Source organism: Erinaceus europaeus, chromosome 18 (genome assembly GCF_950295315.1).
Source record: "Erinaceus europaeus chromosome 18, mEriEur2.1, whole genome shotgun sequence".
Lineage (NCBI taxonomy): Eukaryota > Metazoa > Chordata > Mammalia > Eulipotyphla > Erinaceidae > Erinaceus > Erinaceus europaeus.
Genome location: NC_080179.1, coordinates 38,120,908 through 38,142,286, shown reverse-complemented (window position 1 = coordinate 38,142,286; position 21,379 = coordinate 38,120,908). Strand labels below are relative to the sequence as shown.

Here is a 21,379-nt window from a genome sequence, read left to right as displayed (position 1 = left end):
CTATCTCAGGGGGCCTGGTCTATATCTAGGTTTTGAGACTTTGTTAGGAAGTGAACCACCTGGAATGGAATTAGAGAATCCTATGAAAGGAGGGGTCTCACCTGAGTAATGAAGCTGAAGGGCTGTCATTCTACACCTGAAGTCTCTGGAAACAGTCTGAAGTGAAGCATACTGAGGTGGCACTCGTTGTGTTGATTAGGTTGTGATCAGCGGATGCAATATTATTTGATATGAATTGAGAGAAGCATTCAGGAAAGTGCACCCCACCCTAAGGTTCCAGGACCGGGGGAAATACAGGCTCTATAGTGGAAATGTGAGGTTCCTGCTGTCTTAGGGTTCAAAAAGACAATGGATAGTTATTGTTATCATCACATTATTTGGTAATTGGGTTAACTTTGAAAAGTCCTTTTGTTAGGATTCGCTGTACAATACCCAACATCTTGTATATAGCTGTGCCACTGGTTGCTTCTGTTCTCCCTGGTCTAGGCTTTTGAGAGAGTCAACATATCGAAGACTCAGCCTATGTATTAAAAAGATTCAGTCTGTGTTTTAAGAGTCTGAGATATACAATCAGTTTTCCAATATGGGGCTTCTTATACCCTATTAAAAAACTACTGACTGATCAATGAGAGAGAGAGAGAGAAGAGCGAGAACCAGAACATCACTCTGTCACATGATGGTGGGGATCAAACTCAACCTCATGATTAAGGGTTCAATACTTTATCCTCAGTGCCACTTCCAAGGCCACCTTTTGAATTAGCATTTCCATGTCTTTTGCATATAAAGAGCAGGAATTTGAGTGTTTTTTTTCATACAAGAGGACATGGAACTGAGAGGGTTAAGTGCCTTCCTGGTCACTGAATGGGAGCAGCTTGTGGGCAGAGGCTGGAGCTTCTCACACCATCCATGGCCACTTCATCCACCAGGGATGAGGCACAGACCAGGAACTTGGAAAGTGTATGTTGAATTAATAAAAATGGAGCAGTTAGTGGCAGAAGTAAAAGTAGGACTAAAGTCCAGGGTCATTAGACTCTCTTGTTTGCTTCCTTAAGTAACCAAGCAACATGAGTCCTTTTCCTTCCCCTTGGCGGGAGTGAGGTGAGGCTGAGCAAAGGAAAAGTGACCCAAAAGAGGAGAGAGGAGACTTCAGAAGAGGTCATAGAGAGAGGAGGAAGAATGACAGAGGAGGGGGAGAGTTCTGCAGGCTGGGAGGGGGAGGATGTCTTGATGACAATGGCAGAGAAGCAGGGATGTTCTGGACTAACATAATGACATCACTAAGATCCAGAGGAAAGTTCATGTCTATCTCGAATACTGGTGGTCCCTGCCCAGAGCTGAGTACATCCATAGCGGGGCAAGAGGAGATCGTCTTTCCAGCCTGGTGGACGTTTTCTGCTGCATGGTCCAGGGCAGTCCTCACTAGCCACACATGACAAAGAAGCTAGAGAACTAAATTTTATGTTTCTTTTTTGCCTCCAGGGTTATCATTGGGGCTCAGTGCTGGCACTACAAATCCATTGCTCCTGGAGGATATATATATTTGGACATGGAGAAATTGAGAGGGAAAGGTAGATAGAGAGAGAGAGGGAGAGAAAGATAGACATCTGCAGACCTGCTTCACCACGTGTGAAGCAATCCCCTCCCCACCCCCTGCTTTGAGGAGTCAGGAGTTTGAACCAGGATCTTTGCGTGGTCCTTGCACTTCATACTATGTGCCCTTAACTGGTGCACCACTGCCTGGCCCCAAATTTTGTTTCAACTAAAAATGAATTAAGTAGCTGATGGCAGGGTGGCTAATGGCTACTCTGCCAGCATATCTCTGGAAAGCAAGTGAGTAAGATCTTAGTCTGAGAAATGGGATAAATGTGGGCTTTGGAGCCAAACACACACGGGTTCAAATCCTGTCTTGGCTACCCACCAAGTAGGGTATCATAAGCCTCAGTTCCTTCATCTGTCAAGTAGAACCACATGTCTGACCTTGGAGTCCCAATCCTGTCCTGAGGACTAGGCACAGAGTGATGAAGCTGCAAAAAGAAACCATGATGCAGCAGAAGACATTCTCATGTGTGTCTCATTAGGAACTTTATGGTTTCTTTTTAGGTCTTTCTACTTGCTTGCTGCATATACTGACTCAATGCAGACTGTTGTGTACTTTTGCTTTCAGGTATATATTTTGCCCTAATTTATGTGAACATATGCCCTATCTTATGGGACCTGGTCTATAATCTAGGTTTTGGGACTTTGTTAGGAAGTGAACCACCTGAAATGGAATTAGAGAATCCTATGAAAGGAGAGGTCTCACCTGAGTAATGAAGCTGAAGGATTGACATTCCACACCTGACATCTCTGGGCACAGTCTAAAGTGAAGCATGCTGAGGTGGTACTCATTGCGTTGATTAGGTTGGGATTAGCAGATGCAGTATCATTTGGTATGAATTGAGAAAAGCATTCAGGAAAGTGAGCCCCACCCTATAGGTTTCAGGACTGAGGGAAATACAGGCTCTATAGAGGAAGTGGGAGGTTCCTAGTAAGCAGTTTCTTAAGGGGTTGGGGCGCGCGGGGGTGGGGGGTGGAGGGTTGGGGGTGGGTAGGTCATGATGCTGGATGGTGGTGTGGCTGGAGCCCTGGCTGGAGGCTGTGACTTGTCTTTTGAGCTGAGCAGTCCTGGGACACGAGACCAGTGTCAGATGCAGGAAGCTAAGTCTGTGCATCAGTGGAGTGGCATCTGGGACAGGTGGCAGGTCTTTGGGAGGGTGGGGAACTGGCAGAGGACCCCTGTGAGATAGAGCCTGGGAAGGGGTGACGATGTGTGTGTGTTGGAGCTCGTGTGGGTGGTCTCTCAGCTAGAAAGGTAAACTACCGAATTTCCATCATCAGTTCAAGAGACTGCATGAAAAGAAAGAAACTCGGGGAGGATTCTGGTATGAACACACTCGTTTATTGGGGGGAGGGTTGGGTTGATATAGAAGGCTAGACAAAGAACAGTTTTCACATATGTCAGAATTCACAGGTTTCTTAAAGTTCAGCATGCCCTGATGGCAGGGGTTGGTATGACAAGAGTTGATACATAAAGATCAATACAATTAATCTCCTGATGGAGGCATTTAATTATCTAAAGGCATTTGACAGAAGAATAGGGGTGAGATAGAGAAGGAAGAACAAGGCTGCAAAGACATCAAAAGGGCTACAGGAAATAAGGTCTTGGGGGCTTCTCACTTGTCTGGTGTTAGGAGTGTGTGACAGGATGTGCTCTTCCTTTGTGATCAAAAGGTGAGGTGGAATGCGTGAACTTTGAGTGAATGAATCTTAAAGTAGGCGGCCATGTGGCCTGCAGTTTGAGGTTTCTGTGTGCTTGAGAGTCAAGAAGGGAAGAACTTAGTCTGAGAGACGGTTTTCCTCCTTTGCTCACCTTGGTTGAGAGAGACTCACAAGAGGGTATCTTCTCAGACCTCTATCCAAGGATGGGGGAAGTTCTCCCTAAGATCTGTCAAGCTTACACATAGCCCCACATGTATGGAGGTCAGAGTTCATAAGTGAGGGGCTAAAAGGAGATGGAGTTAGGCTCCATGAGTATTGAATTTCTTTATTGTTATTTTTATATTTGTATTTATTATTGGATAGAGACAGAGAGAAATTGAGAAGGGAGGGGGGAGTAGAGGGGAAAAGAGACAGAGAGATACCTGCAACCTTGCTTCACCACTTGTGAAGCTTTCCCCCTGCAAGTGGGGACCAGGGGATTGAACCTGGGTCTTTGTGCACTATAACATATGTGCCACTGCCTGGCCCCTGAGTCTTGAGTTTCTACTTGGAGTGGAGCAGCAGCAGCAGGGCAGTGTCCCTTAGCAACTTTTCCTGCCACCACCTCCCCTTGAAAGAGCTGCCAGGAGGGGCTGGGCATTGGCACACTGTGTTAAGCTCATGTAGTGCGAAGCTCAAGGACCAGTGAAAGGATTCTGGTTCCAGCCCTGGGTCTCCACCTGTAGGGGGTGGAATTGTTACAGGTCTACAGGTGTCAATCTTTTCCTCTATCTCCTCCTCCCCTCTCAATTTCTCTCTGTCCTAGCCAATAAAATAATAATAATAATTTTAAAAAATGCTGCCAGGGAGGTAGGATTCTGTTAGGGGCTTTTCAAAAAGCTGTTTTTTTTTCACATTTTTTTAAAGTAAAGGATTTATTTGTTTATTGATCTGTCTGTAAGACTATTGTGTCTGTGGCTCTGAGGTCCCAGGTTCAATCCCCAGCACCACTATAAGCCAGTGCTGAACAGGGCTCTGGTTTTCTCTCTGTACCTTTCTCTCTCTCCGAAATAAAATAGTTAGGGCTGGGAAGACAGCATAATGGTTCTGTAAAAGACTTTTATGCCTGTGGGTCTGAGGTCCCAGGTTAAATTCCCAGTACCACCGTAAGCCAGAACTGAGCAGGTCTCTGATATGATGATGATGATGATGATGATGATAAATTGAACAACAACATAATAATAACAGAACCACCTTACTCACTATGTTTAACCCAGTGCTAAGTACAAAACAGGGAGGAAGGGAGGAAGGGAGAGCTTTTCCTTACTTGGGACAGGGCTGCAATTTACCTGTCTATTGATTCAAGACTCACTTCTTGAACAGAAATGGCCACACACCAGGCACTTGGATGTACAGTGAGCACATGCAGCTCTGGACTAGGGTTCCTTTCAGGGTCTGAGGACTGACACTCCTCTTTCTCTCTGCACACAGACTGGGAGCTGCTGCTGCCACAGGATGTCGGTCTTCAGGCTGGTAAGAACTGCTTCTGTCTCATCTAGAGGCAGTTAGACAAGTTTCTAAAGACTTAGTTAAATCACTCCCATGCAAAGATTGATGCCCTTTTCATCCATACTCCCAAAGTGAGGAAGTGACAGGGCAAGAGGACCAGAGGACTCTGCATGCCAATCCCACCAGGAGCCGGAACATCTGTTACCAGGAATCTTTTTTTTTTTAATTGATCTAATAATTATCAACAAGGCCATAGGACAATTCCATGCAGTTCCTACCACCAGACCTTGGTTCTGTATTCTATCCCCTCCATTGGAAGTTTTCCTGTTTTTTTTATCCCTCTGGGAGTATGGACCCAGGATCATTATGGGGTGCCGTAGATGGGAGTTCTGGCTTCTGTAATTGCTTCTCTGCTGGACATGGACATTGGTAGGTGAATCCATACCCCCAGACTGTTTCTGTCTTTCCCTAGTGGGGCAGGGCTCTGGAGAGGTGGGGTTGCAGGGCACATAGATGAGGTCATCCATTCAGTGAAGTCAGGTTGGCTTCATGGTAACATCTGCTACTTGGTGGCAGAGTACTGGGCTGAAGGGTTGACATTCCATGCCTGGCATCTCTGGACACAATTTGAGATGAAACATGTTAAGGTGGTACTGGCTGCATTGATTTGGTTGAACTCAGCTGATGCAGTATCAAATGGTATGGATCAAGAGAAGCATGCCTGGCTAAGCACACATATTACAGTGCTCAAGGACCCAGGTTCAAGGCCAGTGTCCCCACCTGCAAAGGGAAAACTTTACAACTAGTGAAACAGGGCTTCAGGCATCTCTTTACCTATTTCTCTCACCCCTCTCTAGTTCTCTCTGTCCCTCTCTAATAATAAATAAATATTAAAAAATGGGGAATTAAAAAGATATAGATAGAAAGGTAGATTTACATATATATATGACCTTTGGAGATCTACTGTAGTTTCCAGTGGAGGGGATGGGGACACAGAATTCTGGTGGTGGGAATAGTATGAATTGTACCCCTGTTAGCTTATAATTTTGTAAATCATTAGAAAAAAAAATAAAAAGAAAAGAAAATACCAGGGTCCAGGTGGTATTGCATCTTGTTAACTGCCCTCACCACAGGGTGCAAGGACCCAGGTTCAAGTCCCTGGTCCCCACCTGCAGGGGGAAAGAGACACAGGAGGGAAGAGGAGACACATGCAGCCCTTTCTAAGACCAGTAAAGACACATGCAGCCCTCTCTAAGACCAGTAAAGCTTCCTCCTTGCAGTTGGGGACCAGGGGCTTGAATCTGGCATTCTTGTATGTGATAGAACTGTGTTCTACTGGCTGAGCTGCTGCCTAGCCCTTCAGGCTTTAATTTTCACTCTAGTATCTATTGTTAAGAAAATATAGGGGACCAGGTGGTGGCACATCTGATTGAGTGCACCTGTTACAATGTGTAAGGACCTGGTTTGAGCCTCCTGGGTCCCTATCTGCAGGGGGAAAACTTCATGTGAATCAGGGCTTCAGGTGTGTCCTTGTCTCTTTCCCTCTCTATCTCCCCTTTCCCTCTTGATTTCTGGCTATCTCCAGCCAATAAATAAATCAAAGTAATAAAAAAAGAAGTATAAACTTGTTGAATAGGTACATCTCTTTTTTTTATTTTTTGCCTCCAGGGTTATTGCTGGGGCTCAGTGCCTGTACTATGAATCCACTGCTCCTAGAGGCCATTTTTCCCATTTTGTTGCCCTTGTTGTTACCCTTGTTGTTGTCATTATTATTGTTGTCATTGATGTCATTGTTGTTGGATAGGACAGAAAGAAATGGAGAGAGGAGAGGAAGACACAGGGGGAGAGAAAGATAGACACCTGAAGACCTGCTTCACTGCCTGTTGTTTTCGCCGGCTGGCTTCACGGGCGGGTAACAGATGACCAGGGCCTCATGGTTGAGCTGTAGGCAGTATCTCTTTATTCATGCAGGATGCAGCGCAATCTATACCAAGCTAAGCTAAACTAACTAACTAACTACAAACAATCTTGTCTTTATAAATATACTAGCCCAGTAGGGTGGGAACAGGATGCTACGCAGAGAGGGTGGAGAGAAAAATGACTGGTGAAAATCAGGGTATGACAAGGAGAGGGGGCGGAGCAGGTGAGAATTCTACCACTAAACCACCAATGCCCTGGAGGGAAGGTGGTGCTTGTTAACAGAGGTTATGTAAATAGAATGAAGTGGTTATGTAAATAGAATGCAGTGTTAAGCAGGGGGATTAAACCAAATGAAACAGAAGGGGTTTTTAGAAACATACCAACAACTGCCTGTGAAGTGACCTCCCTGCAGGTGTGGAGCCGGGGCTTGAACCGGGATCCTCACACAGGTCCTTGTGCTTTGTACCACTTGCGCCTAACCCACTGTGCTACCGCCTGGCCCTTGAGTAGGTACATTTTATATTAAAAAACAAAACAAAACAAAACAAAACAGTTGACAATGTTTCACCCTCCCCATTCATAGTGAATTGTGTTAGTCTAATTGAATCTGTCTCTGAGTTGGAGAAGTTAGATTGTCACACTTGATATGTATGTGCCAGACCAGGAGCCAGACCAGGAGTGAAAGGATGTCTGTCTGTCCAGTGGCAAAAGGCTGGCTCCATCCCCAGTGAGCTCTGATGTTCTCTTACTGTGTCACCTTGACCAGATTTGTCCAGTTTCTGGACCTTCATTTTGTCTTCTCTTAAATGAACTTTTTTTTTTCTTTCGCTGCAAGAGTTCATGGAATATTTCTATTTCTGCTGCGTGCTTGCTAGTCAATATTTGACTGTTTATAGGGAACAAAAGCTGTTGTGTGCTTTTCATTTATTAAATCAGTTCATGTCAAGATGACACTATATCACTCAGTCTGGACTGGGAGTCCTTTCTCTCTCTCTCTCTCTCTTTCTCCTTTTCTCTCATTTCTGGTGGGTATTAATTTTGCTCTAAGAGGTCTGCGGTCTCTCTCTGACTTTGAATCTTCTTGTTTGGGTCATCTGCCAGGGGCTTCACTGCCTACTGCTCTGACCTACACTGACATTTCACCCCCATAAGAGGAGTTCTAGGCTCCCGAGGTGTGTGATGGGATTGTTCCTTGAGCACGATCTATTCTTCATGCTGGTCTTCTGCATCCTGTAGCAGCTGTTTCTTGCTATTCTTTTGAGCTCAGTTGTAACTTGTATAAAGTTATGTAGTTCCATCTAAGGAGCCCTCACAGCTCCTCAGATGTCACCTCTGTTGGCCCTTCTAGGAGATTTTTCTGATTTTTCCTTGATGTCTCTAAGGAACGTGTTACAGTGGTCTTTGATTTTTTTTTTTTTTTTTTTTAGTTTCAGGCACCATCAACTGTGATTGACTTTGCCCTAGCACTCACACATACCATCCTGTCTCTGCCATTATGGTATTGTCAAAGCCTTATTCTGATCAGATCTACATGCTCTTTACTTAGTTAGCTAAGTAAGGGTGACTCTCTAATGACCCAGGCCGTGCCACTAGTATTCATGCTTTCCTGTCTAGACTAAGTTGTCCTTTCTCCCTATCTGCTGGCAGAGAGAGCGAAAGGGGCCACAACACCAGCTTCCTTCAGTGCAGTGGGGCCCAGACTGGAGTCTGGTTACAGACTTGGCAAAGCAGCATGCTGTCCAAGCGGGCTATTTTCACTGACCTTTCTGCTTAGTTTTCTATTACAAACTTCCCCCATTCTTATTTGTCATTAATAGTTTGTTACAAGATTATAAGAGTATCAAGTATAGTTCTACACCACACCCACCGCCAAAGTTCCATATTCCCACCCTCCCACCTCCCAAAGAGAATCACCGTAGTTCTCTCAAATCTTACAAATAGTTTGCTTGTGTCTGTTTTGTTTATATTTTTTTCCTTTGGCAAGTTTATGTAAATCAGATCTCTAGATTCCACATATGAGTGAAACCATCTGGTAGTTGTCTTTCATCTCTATTTTTTTAAGATTAATTTTTATTATCTTTATTTGCTTATTGGAAAGAGACAGAAATTGAGAGGACAGGGGAGATAGAGAGGGAGAGAGACAAAGAGACAGTTGCAGCACTGCTTCACCACCTGTGAAGCTTTCCCTATGCAGGTGGGGGCTGGGGGTTGAACCCAGGTCCTTGCACACTGTAGCATGTGCACTCAACTAGGTGCACCACCACTTGCCCCCTAATACTTTTTTTATTATCTTTATTTATTGGACAGAGACAGTCAGAAATTGAGAGGGAAGGGGAGACAGAGGGGAAGAGAGACAGAGAGACATCTGAAGCTGTGCTTCACCACTTGCAAAGCTTTCTCCCTGCAGGTGGGGACTGGGGGCTCAAACTTAGGTCCTTGTGCATTGTAACATGTGTGCTCAATCAGATGCACCACCACCCAGCCCCATCTTTCATCGTTTTTTACTTATTTCACTAAGCATAAACACCTCCAGTTCCATCCATTTTATCCCAAAGTATACAATATCATCTTTTTTGACTGCAGAGTAGTATTCCATGGAATATATATCCCATAACTTCTTTAACCAGTCATTTGATTATGGGCATTTAGGCTGCTTCCACTCTTTGGCTGTTGTGAATAATGCAACTATGAACACAGGGGTGCATGTGTCTCTTCTAATTACTGCTTGAGCGTCCACTGGATAAATGACTGAGAGTAGCATTACTGGGTCATAAATTAATTCCATTTTTTTAAATATTTATTTTATTTATTTATTCCCTTTTGTTGCCCTTGTTTTTTTTTATTGTTGTAGTTATTATTGTTGTTGTCGTCGTTGTTGGATAGGACAGAGAGAAATGGAGAGAGGAGGGGAAGACAGAGAGGAGGAGAGAAAGATAGACACCTGCAGACCTGCTTCACCGCCTGTGAAGCGACTCCCCTGCAGGTGGGGAGCCGGGGTTCAAGTAATTCCATTTTTATTTATCACATTGTTTGGGTAAAATTTACAAGACTTCTTTTCAAATCTAATCATGGTAAAGAATGTAACATTGAGTTCATCATATTAGCTATTTTTTTTTGTTTTTTCTATGTATACTATCATATCATCTGCAAATAGAGTTTGACTTATTCCCTTCCAATCTATATTCATTTGATGTCTTTCTCTTGCCTCATTACTATGGCAAGAACTTCTAATACTATGTTGAAGAGTAATGGTGATAAAGAACAGCCCAGCCTAGTCCCTGATCTGAAGGGGAATGGCTTCAGCTTTTGTCCATTGAGTATGATGTTGGCTGTAGGTTTGCTATATATGGACTCCACTATCTTGAGGAGGGGAAATGACTTTTTTTTTTTAAATTTCTTTATTGGGGAATTAATGTTTTACATTCGACAGTAAATACAATAGTTTGTACATGCATAACATTTTCCAGTTTTCCATATAACAATACAACCCACACTAGGTCCTCTGTCATTCTATTTGGACCTGTGTTCACCCCCCCCCCCCAAACCCACCCCAGAGTCTTTTACTTTGGTGCAATACGCCAATTCCATTTCAGGTTCTACTTGTGTTTTCTCTTCTGATCTTGTTTTTCAACTTCTGCCTGAGAGTGAGATCATCCCATATTCATCCTACTGTTTCTGACTTATTATACTTAACATGATTTTTTCAAGGTCCACCCAAAATCGGCTGAAAACAGTGAAGTTGCCATTTTTTATAGCTGAGTAGTATTCCATTGTGTATATGTACCACAACTTGCTCAACCACTCATCTATTGTTGGACACCTGGGTGGCTTCCAGGTTTAGGCTATTACAAATTGTGCTGCTATGAACATATGTGTACACAGATCTTTTTGGATGGGTGTGTTGGGTTCCTTAGGATGTATCTCCAGGAGAGGAATTGCAGGATCATAGGGTAGGTCCATTTCTAGCCTTCTGAGAGTTCTCCAGACTGTTCTCCACAGAGGCTGGACCAATTGACATTCCCACCAGCAGTGCAGGAGGGTTCCTTTGACCCCACACCCTCTCCAGCATTTGCTGCTGTTACCTTTTCTGATGTATGACATTCTCACAGGAGTGAAGTGGTATCTTATTGTTGTCTTTATTTGCCTTTCTCTGACAATCAAAGACTTAGAGCATTTTTTTCATGTGTTTCTCAGCCTTTTGGATCTCTTCTGTGGTGAATATTCTGTCCATGTCCTGCCCCCATTTTTGGATGGGGTTATTTGTTTTCTTGTTGTTGAGATTTGCAAGTTCTTTATATATTCTGGTTATTAGCCTCTTATCTGATGTATGGCATATAAAGATCTTCTCCCATTCTGTTATGGGTCTCTTGGTTTGGGTAGTGGTTTCTATAGCTGTGCAGAAGCTTTTTAATTTGATGTAGTCCCAAAGGTTTATACTTGCCTTAGTCTTCTTTGTAATTGAATTAGTTTCATTGACGATGTCTTTAGAATTTATGTGGAAAAGAGTTCTGCCAATATTTTCCTCTAAGTATCTGATAGTTTGTGGTCTAACATTCAAGTCCTTGATCCCCTTGGAATTTACTTTTGTATTTGGTGAAATACAGTGGTTCAGTTTAATTCTTCTGCATGTTTCAACCCATTGTATCCAACACCATTTGTTGAAGAGACTCTGATTCCCCATTTAATAGTCTGGGCACCTTTGTCAAAGATTAGATGTCCATAGGTGGGGGGCTTACTTCTGGGCTCTCAATTTTATTCCACTGGTCAGTATGTCTATTCATGTTCCAGTACCAAGTAGTTTTGATGACAATGGCCCTATAATACAATTTGAGAACTGGTGGTGTGATGCCTCCAGTTCTGTTCTTTCTTCTCAAAATTGTTTTAGCAATTTAGGTCTTTTCTGGTTCCAGATAAACATTTGTAACATTTGTTCTATTCTTATAAAAAATGTGGTTGGGATCTTGATGGGGATAGCATTAAATTTGTATGTGGCTCTGGGCAGTATATTTATTTTGATGATGTTAATTCTTCCAACCCATGAACCTGGAATATCTTTCCACTTATTTGTATCTTTTTTAATTTCCTTGAGTAGTGAGTCATAATTTTCAGTATACAAGTCTTTCACTTCTTTGGTTAGGTTTACTCCTATATATTTTATTGTTTTTGTTGCTATAGTAAAAGGAATTGACTTATAGATTTATTCTCCTTCTAACTTAGTGTTTGCATAGAGGAATGCCACTTACTTTTGAATGTTAATTTTATAGTCTCCCTTACTGTAATGCCTGATGATTTCCAAAAGCTTCTTGCTGGATTCCTTAGGTTTTTCTGTGTATACTGTCATGTCATCTGCAAATAGGGAGAGTTTTACTTCTTCTCTTTCAATCTGTATCCCTTTAATTCCTTGCTCCTGCCTGATTGCTATGGCAAGAACTTCCAACACTATGTTGAATAGTAATGGTGGTAGTGGGCAGCCCTGTCTAGTACCTGATCTGAGGGGAAACACTTTCAGTTTTTCAACATTGAGTATGATGTTGGCTGTAGGTTTGCTATATATAGACTCCACTGTCTTCAGGAATTTTCCATCTATTCCCATTTTTTGTAGTGCTTTGATCATAAAGGGTTGCTGGATTTTGTCAAAGGCTTTCTCTGCATCTATTGATATTACCATGTGGTTTTTGGTCTTGCTTTTATTGATGTGGTGGATCACGTTGATTGATTTACATATATTAAACCAACCTTGCATCCCTGGGATAAACCTCACTTGGTCATGATGAACAATCTTTTTAATAGACTGCTGTATCCGGTTGGCTAGAATTTTGTTCAATATTTTAGCACCTGTGTTGATCAGAGATATTGGTCTGTAGTTTTCTTTTTTGGTTATGTCCTTGTCTGCTTTTGGTATCAAAGTGATGTTGGCTTCACAGATGCTGGAAGGGAGTATTCCAGTGTCTTCAGTCTTCTGGAAGACTTTTAAAAGTAGAGGTATTTGTTCTTCTTTGAAGGTTTTGTAGAATTCATTTGTAAAACCATCTGGTCCAGGACTTTTATTTTTGGGAAGGTTTTTGATAACTGTTTCAATTTCATTAGCTGTGACGGTCCTGTTCATGTTATCTACTTCCTCTTTACTTAATTTTGGAAGTTTGTAGGTATCTAGGAAATCATCCATTTCTTCCAGGTTCTCTAGCTTGGTGGCATGTAGTTGTTCATAGAAGTCTCACATGATATGCTGAATTTCTGATGTGTCTGTTGTGATATCTCCTCTTTCATTTATGATCTGATTTATTTGGGTCTTCTCTCTTTTTTGTTCTTTGAGTCTGGATAAAGTTTTGTTGATTTTGTTCAGTCTTTCGAAGAACCAACATTTACTTTCATTGATCTTTTGTATGGTTTTCTTATTTTCAACGTTACTTATTTCTGCCCTAACTTTAGTTATTTCTGTCCTTCTGGTTGCTTTAGGGTTCCGTTGTTATTGTTGTTGTTGTTGTTGTTGTTGTTGTTGTTCTTCCTCTTCTTCTTCTTCTTCTTCTTCTGGGTCTTTGAGATGTGCAATCAGGCTATTTATTTGTGCTTTTTCTTGTTTCCTAATGTGTGCTTGTATGGCTATGAACTTTCCTCTCAGTACTGCCTTAGCTGTGTCCTAAATATTTTGATAACTTGTGTCTTCATTTTCATTGAATTCTCAAAACATTTTGGTTTCTTCCTTTATTTTCTCTTTGACCCAGTAGTTAAGGAGTGTACTGTTGAGCTTCCACATTTTGGGACTATTACTAATCTTTAGTTGATTGTTAAGTGTTAGTTTAATTCCACTGTGGTCTGAGAAGATGCTTGGGGTGATTTCATTGCTTTTGAATTTGCTAATGCTGTCTTTGTGGCCTAACATATGGTCTATCCTTGAGAATGACATATGTGGACTTGAGTAAAATGTGTATTCCAGTTTCTTTGGATGAATGCCTCTGAAAATGTCCAATAGTTCTATTTTATCTATCTCCTCATTTAGTTCCCTCATGCCTTTAATGATTTTCTGCCTGGATGATCTGTCAAGTTGAAAGAGTAGGGTGTGGAGTCCCCTAATATGACTGTGTTGCTGCTAATATATTGCTATAGCTCTTTCAGTAGATGTTTGATGTATTTAGATGGCTTCTCGTTGGGTGCATAGACGTTAATAATTGTTAAGTCCTCTTGATTGACTGATTCTCTGAGCATTAAGTAGTGTCCATCCCTATCTTTTTAAATTTTATTGATTTTAAAATCTACCGTGTCAGATATGAGAATAGCTGTTCCTGTCCTTTTTTGTGGGCCATTGGCTTATATGATAGTTTTTCATCCTTTCACTTTGAGTCTGTGTTTGTCTTGTTGAGTTACGTGGGTTTCCTGTAGACAGCATATTGTTGGGTTGTGTTTTCTGATCCATCTTCCTACTCTGTGCCTTTTAATAGGTGAATTCAGGCCATTGACATTTATTGATATCAAAGATTGAAGATATTTTAACACCATTCTTGTAGAACTTTTAGAGTGTTCTTATACATGGCCTATTTATGGTGGTCTGACTGTTCATAGACCTTTCAGAACTTCTTTCATGGCAGGCTAGGTGATAGTTTGTTCTTTCAACTGTTGCTTGCCTGAGAAGGTTTTTATGCCTCCATCTAGTCTGAATGACAGTCTAGCAGGATATGGTAGTCTTGGTTGAAAGCCTTTCTCATTGAACAATCAATAGATATCTTGCCATTCTCTTCTGTCCTGTAGTGTTTTTGTGGAAAAGTCTGCTGTTAATCTTATGGGTTTTCCTCTGTAGGTGACTCTTTTTTTTTCTCTTGCAGCCTTCAAGATCCTTTCTTTATCCTTATTCCTTTCCATTCTAAATAGGATGTGTCTTGGTGTCTTTAAGTCTGGGTTAATTTTGTTTGGGACCCTCTGGGCTTCTTGAACCTTTATGTCTTTTATGTTGTCCAGACTAGAGAAGTTTTCAGCTATTATCTCCTGAAGAACGCTTTCTTTCTCTCCCTCTCTTTCTTCCTCTGTTAAGCCAATAATTCTTATATTAATTCTTTTGAAGTCATCCCATAGGTCTCTTGTTGTTTTCAGTATTTCTTAATCTCTTTTTGAGATCTCTTACTCCTTTTTTAGTTGTCTTTAATTCATCCTCGGTCTTGCTAAGTCTGTCTTCAGCCTTATTCTATTCTCTCTGCCCTCTACTGTTTTCTGGAGTCCATCTGTTTTGTTACCCTGTTCTGATATTTTTTTAGCTTGTTCAGCTAGTTGTGTTCTTAGCTCAGCTATTTCAGCTTTTAGCTCTCTAACATTCTTGAGATAGTTAGTGTTTTCTTCCAGAGTCTCATCTGTTGTTCCTGCATTTTTTTTGACAATTCTTTCAAACTCTTTACTCACTCCTGTGATTATTTCCTTAACTAGTGTTTGGATGTTGACGTCATTATTTTGTGCTTCAACCTTTGGGGGACTTTTAGCTGAATTCTTGTCCTGGTTTATTTCTCCAATATTTCTTCTTGTTGGTTTAATTATTCTATATAGTATGTTATGAGGTCCCTCTCTCAGTACTCTTCAAGTTACTGATCTCTCTTGCCTAGATTGACTTGTATCTAAGTAAGGTAAGTAAAGGGTTCACAGTTGTGGAAATTGACAGTTGTTACAATATTATTTTAATTCCTCAGTTGGAGCTCAGTGGCTTAAGAGCCTCTTTTGTTTTTTTTCTTCCCTGCAGGCTATGGGAGCTTGAGGGCTTTTAAACTTTAAGTTGCCTTCTTAGCATAATAAGCTTACTCTTACTCCTGATGAAGAGATAAAGCAGGGTGGGGCAGAGATAATCCAGTGGTTGTACAAAGAGACTCTCACAGTCCCACTGCTAGGCCCCTGAGGTATATATCTTCTCCTGAGTTTTCAGGTTAGGTCTTTGTCCCCTGGTGTCAGCATAGGTCCTCCCTACTGCTGCTCCAGATTCTGAGGGCAGCAGCAATGGAGATTCACAGTTGCATTTGGTGAGTCTTAGGGGAGTCCTCTTCTCCCTTAAGCTGCCTTTTTGTTGGTGAAATAGAATGGAGGTGATATCTCAACTGGTAAACTGCCAGACTGTTACCAGCCACTTAATCTCTCTCTAGGCTCCTCTCTGTCCATGAGCTACATGTGTTTACACTCACTGGTGATTTGGTGGGTTCCTGTAATCATTCTAGTCCTGCCTTGTTGCGGTCCCAGATGATCTCCTTTGGTATTTCTAGCTGACCTGGAGTCTCCTAGTTGAGAGGAGAGGAGAGAAACACCATCTTAACTATTTAAAAGCATGTAGTTCAGTAGAATGTAGATTCACGTGGTTGTGCAATAGTTCTGAAAACTTCATCTCGTCAAACTGAAACTCTACCCCAGAAAACCTTTTTTTTTTCCTTCCTTTCTCTCCACCTCTTGCCAGGATGGTAACAGAAGGTAGCAGCAGGAGCTTCCCTGGCCTACCTTGGTTGCAAGAATCAGGAAGTGTGTCTTTGTGGTGCTCAGTAGGCTTATTGGGGACTTTTAGTTGGAAGGGACAGTTCCTAGGAAAGGGATGTCTTGACCAGAAAGGGAAGGATGGAGCCAGGAACTGAGAAGCAACTTCTTTCTGACTCCAGGGTGACCATGTGTGGCTGGAAGCCCCCTACGTCAACAAGACCAATGTGGCCATCGGTGGCATTGTCAAAAACACAAAGCCCAGCAAGATCTTGGTGGAAGATGATGAAGGCAAGGTCAGTGTGGCTGCATTCTCCCAGAGGCTGGGCCATTCCCTGTCCCCCCCCCCCCGCCCCCGAGCTCCCTAAGCCCCTGTCTCCAAGGCTGCTTTCCATTATTCTCATGTGGGGGTTCCACAGCCAATGCTGGGACACTAACTTAGCAGGACTGAGGAGTGTTGAGCTTTGCCACAGTGAACACAAGTGCCTGCCTGTCTCTGGGAATATTTCTATAGTGAAAGGCAAGGAGGAAAACTAGAGCAGTCAGAGGAACAGGAGGGATTATGGGAAGGGGCTACGGCAGAGAAAAGAGACAGGAGGAAAGCTGGCCTGTGACAGAGGGAAGGCACGAGGCAGAGGGAAAGCTGAGGGAAGACTTCTTATGGCCCTGGAATGTGAGCAGGAAGGGACTGCTGGTCTCTTTTCACACAGAGCAAAACGGTACAGTCTAGAGAGAGCTGGGAAGCTGAGGTGACAGGGACCAGCCAGTCACCGGGGCTAAGGAGGCATCCCCAAAGACAGTTTGTAGGGGGGAGGATATATAGCTTCAGCAAATCACTTAATTCTTCCTCTTTGCTGGACAAAGCAGGCTTGAGGAGACATGATGTCCAAGAAGAGGTTTCAAGACTGGCTTGGAAGCTCCCTATTCTGGCCGTGAGCCAGTAACATATCAGCAGTGACATTTTGTTACTCCCAAAGTCAGGTTAGACAGCTTGAAAAACATGTGCACATTCTCCTCTCAGCAGTCTTTGAGGACCTCAGCTCCAAATGGCTCAAGTCAGTGGCAGAACTGATGAGCTTCTTTCATCCTAGTCTGAAACTCAAGCTGGCTACACTTTGAGCCCTGGCCCTAGACATGTGTTCATGTCAGTCACAGACTGTCCTGGTCCTGGCCTGATTCCCTTTAACCTTAACCCCCAGGCTGACCCTTCCCTAAGACCAGCCGCCAGGTCAGTTGATCTGAGAACTTGGAGGAAGGTGGGGAAGGCTGGCCCAGGAGGAGGCTACCTCTCAGGGAAGCTCATGCACTCTGTTCTAGGAACACTGGATCCACGCAGACAACCTTGGTGCCCTCAGCCACATGCACCCCAACTCCGCCCAGGGTGTGGATGACATGATCCGCCTGGGGGACCTGAATGAGGCAGGCATGGTGCACAACCTTCTGATCCGCTACCAACAGCACAAGATCTATGTGAGTGCCTGTGCGCACCGGGGCTTGGGGCAAGGCAGGGGGTCCCACAGAGGCTCTGCCTGCACGTGCTGGTCCCTTGGTGGAGACAAAACACTGCAGAAGGGCTTTTGGAGCCAGATTCTCTTGGCTCAATCCTTGTACTCTCACACCATGTGAAGCCATTAGAGGGCTTAACCTTTCCCTACATTCTGACTGGGAAGAAGCAGGGTGATTGCTCTTAGAGTCACAGTAAGTTAAGGTGTAGGGTGGCAGCACAGGCCTTCTGCCTGGCTCCTTCCCAGGACTGTTGAGGAGACAGGCTCTCGAGGCAGCAAACCACTGCCCTCCTTGTGCAGTGTGGGCCAGGTGGACTGTATAGATTGCAGGCTCACTCCTGGGTCCACTCATCTCCTCTGCCGTTGGGAGACAGAGGTCAAGAGTGGACCCTGCGGGTCCGGAGCAGCTCAGTGTTTCGAGGGTGATGTGCATAGGGAGACAAGCAGTCAGCCCTGGGAAAAGCCTCGGAGGGCAATTCGTTTATTTGAGAGAAAAAGCAAGTGCATATACCCATTGCCCAGGTAGAAGGTCAAGGAAATCATTAACCCAAGCACAGAGCAACATAACGGCATAGCCGCATGTTGGCCTATAAACTATTTGATCACAAATGAAGAATTCCCATACAAGGTTTGATCACAAGCTTCACAATGCATATTTCCTCAGGGGTAAATTACAGGCATCTCAGGGTAAATTACAGGCATTTCAGAGGAAGAGGGAGGAGGAGGGGGCAGCTGAACAAGAACGTATGTGGTGGCTTTCAAGTTAGGCCAAACACAATGTACAGTAATTCATGGCCTTTGTTTTAAGGGGAAAGGAGAGGCATGTGTAGAAAGGTAGCCCCCTTTCCAGAGAAGCCATCCATCATTAGTTCAGGAGTTCAGGGGAACCTGCCCTCGTCTTGACCTGAAGGGAGAGTTGGGGGGTCAGCCCGCTTGAACCTCATGGAAACAACGGCTGGACTTCCCCGGACAGTGGGCCCCATTCTCCAACAACAGGTAGATACAGCTACTTCCCACAATGCCTAGCAATGGATGGAGGTTTCTCATCAGCTGAAGTCTGGCCTCTGTCTGCAGATTTTCCCTTGTAAGGTGGCAGTCCAGAATGAAAGTCAGCCTCACTCTCGGTGGTGCGGTTTGGGGGAAGCCCTGTCTGCCTCTTGTAGGGGAAGGGTGACGGCTCGGCATTCACTGACTCTTCTTTGGGGGGTGTTCACAGGAGTGGGGGAGTTATCTGGGGACACTGAACAGAGGGAGAGCTGGGAGAGGAGAAGGAAGGGATTCTGTGAGGGATATGGATCAGCATGAGTCCAACTGTCAAAGCCCTTCAGACTGAAAAGCAACAAGCTAGACTGACTGTATGTTCTTCTTTCCAGAAGTCTTATGCTTGCGTTCTTTTTGGTTTATTGCCACCAGGGCTATCACTGGGACTTGTAGCCATTTTTGTTTGTTTGTTTGTTTGTTTGATAGAGGGTGAGAGGTGAGAGAAACAGTGAGGGAGAAAGAAACAGAAAGGACGGGTACCAGCAGCAGTGCTCCAGCACTTGTGAAACTTCACTCCTGCAGGTGGGGACTGGGGGCTTGAGCCCATGTCCTCATGCATGGTAGTGTGTGCACTCATTTGGGTTCACAACCACCTGGTCCCATGCTTGCATTTCTTTTCCCTCTCTGGGGCTTGGCGCCAGGACTATGCATCCATGACTCCTGGCGACCATTTTTTTCTTTCCCTTTTCCTTCCATTTTATTTGAAAGGACAGAGGGAACTGGAGAGGAAAAGGGGAGGGAAGAGGGAGAGAGAAAGAGAGACACCTGCAGACCTGCTTCACTGACTGTGAAGTGCAGGTGGGGAGCCAGGGGTTCGAACCTGGATCCTTGAGCATAGTACTACGTGCGCTTAACCAGGTGTGCCACTGCCTGACCCTTCATAATTAAATCTAAAAAAAAAAATAGCCCTTTTTAATAGCCCTTGGAGATAGAGGTTTTTCCCTTGGTTCCTAAAAGAAAACTAAAATAAGATGACTTGTGGAGGTGGCCACCCCTGTTCCACCTAGCCAGTGTCCCACAAGGCCTTGGTGAGAGCTATGGCTGACTGCCTCCTGGGGTAGGATCTTCATATGTTCAATCCATTTCTTATTGAGCCTCTTCTAAGAACCAGGCAAGATGCTAAATATTCCACAACTTGCCAGTTGACTCTTCCTGTGAATTCAATCCCTTGTCCTCAGGATCTTTTGGTGAAGAATGTCACCATGAGGAGGAATCGGAGCAACAGGGCGCCTTATCTCTGTGGCCTGGAATTAGATTCCATGAGCCTACTGAGTCCACTTCTCCCCTGGAGTCAGCCTGTCCAGGTGGCCCTTAGGAATCGTCTCCAAATCCAGGTCAGGGCCAGGAGCAGGCAGTGCTGACAGTAGGGTGGGAAGCACTCACCACTTGCTCCCTTCCGCAGACGTACACAGGCTCCATCCTGGTGGCCGTGAACCCATTCCAGGCGCTGCCCCTCTATACCCTGGAGCAGGTGCACCTGTACTACAAGCGGCATGTGGGGGAGCTGCCGCCCCATGTCTTCGCCATCGCCGACAACTGCTATTTCAACATGAAGAAGAATAAGAAGGACCAGTGCTGCATTATTAGGTGGGGTTCAGACTCTCCACACTCCTGCAGTGCCAGCAGGGCCAGGCACCCCCCTCCCCCACCAAGATCAATGGAGGGGGCATCTCTTCTTCCCAGCCGTTCCTGACCAGCATTCCTGCGTGGCTGGTGTGACATAGGGGCTTCTGTTCCGTTGCAAACACCTTCCCCAAGGGCACCAGCTCATCTGCATCTGACAAGGATCTATCTACCCTACAAAGTCCTTCCAAGTTTCCTTTTTTCTTCTTCTTCTTTTCCTTTTTTTTTTTTTTTCATACCTGCTCACTCATTGGATTGCCAGGGTCTGAGCTACCCTAGCTTTCAGTGACTGTTTTCTGAGGCAAGCCGAGAAGGATGAAGTAGAGCTCTTTGAGATATGGATCCTAGCAGAGAGGCCTTTGGTGGTACTGGGGTCATTAAAAATAGTAATAATATCAAGACAGATGCCAGCCGAGGACAAGGGCAGTATCCTGCTCTTGAGTTCTGGCTTCATGTCACTGGGGTCTAGAAGGGACATGTCCCCATCCAAGCCAGGTCCTGACCCTGCTTCAGAGACATGCTGCATGACCTTACCTCTGCCCCAAAGAGGTCCGTCCCCTTGGTAAAGAGGAAGAGCAGGAGGAATGGGCAGGAAAGACAGTGGGAATTTGGAAAAGACAGTGGGATTTTGGCTCCATGGCATCTAGCTTGATAGTTTAATGATGTCACTCATTTATCTGTTCATTCAAGCTTGCCTACATTTTATTTATTTTATTTTATTTTCAGAGGCACTGATTAGCTCTGGCTTACAGTAGTGTGTAGGACTGAACTTGTAACTCTGGAACTTTAGACATGGATGAAAGTCTTTTCATGATCATTCTCTATCCACCCCCCACTCGAGCTTGAACTAGTCCTCAGCTGTGTGCCCTGACGTGTTCTATAGGAGGAGATAACACTTGAGGGGGACTGATAACACAGTGTGGATGCTCTGAGACCCACTGAGAATGTCAAGATGCATGTGGGGGAAGGGTAAATTTTTAATTTTTGTGAAGTAAGAGTGCCCCTGTTCAGGCAGGTCCAAGAGCAGACCTGTGGTGGGCTTGTAGAAAAGTTATGAAAATGGTTACACAAATGACTCTCATAATGGTTATACAAAAAGACTCTCCTGCCTGAAG

At 44.1% G+C, this 21,379-nt stretch overlaps 1 protein-coding gene across 1 annotated transcript in view; it reads left to right on the top strand.

Moving 5' to 3' along the window:
- The window catches only part of MYO7B (myosin VIIB), a 92,097-nt gene that overhangs the window by 3,418 nt on the left and 67,300 nt on the right, over nucleotides 1–21,379 (top strand). The window contains exons 2-5 of the mRNA XM_060178098.1: nucleotides 4,729–4,770; nucleotides 16,278–16,391; nucleotides 17,413–17,565; nucleotides 20,044–20,233. Coding sequence (XP_060034081.1) covers nucleotides 4,753–4,770; nucleotides 16,278–16,391; nucleotides 17,413–17,565; nucleotides 20,044–20,233 — 475 coding nt within the window. The 5' untranslated portion in view covers nucleotides 4,729–4,752. The remainder of the gene's footprint in view (nucleotides 1–4,728; nucleotides 4,771–16,277; nucleotides 16,392–17,412; nucleotides 17,566–20,043; nucleotides 20,234–21,379) is intronic.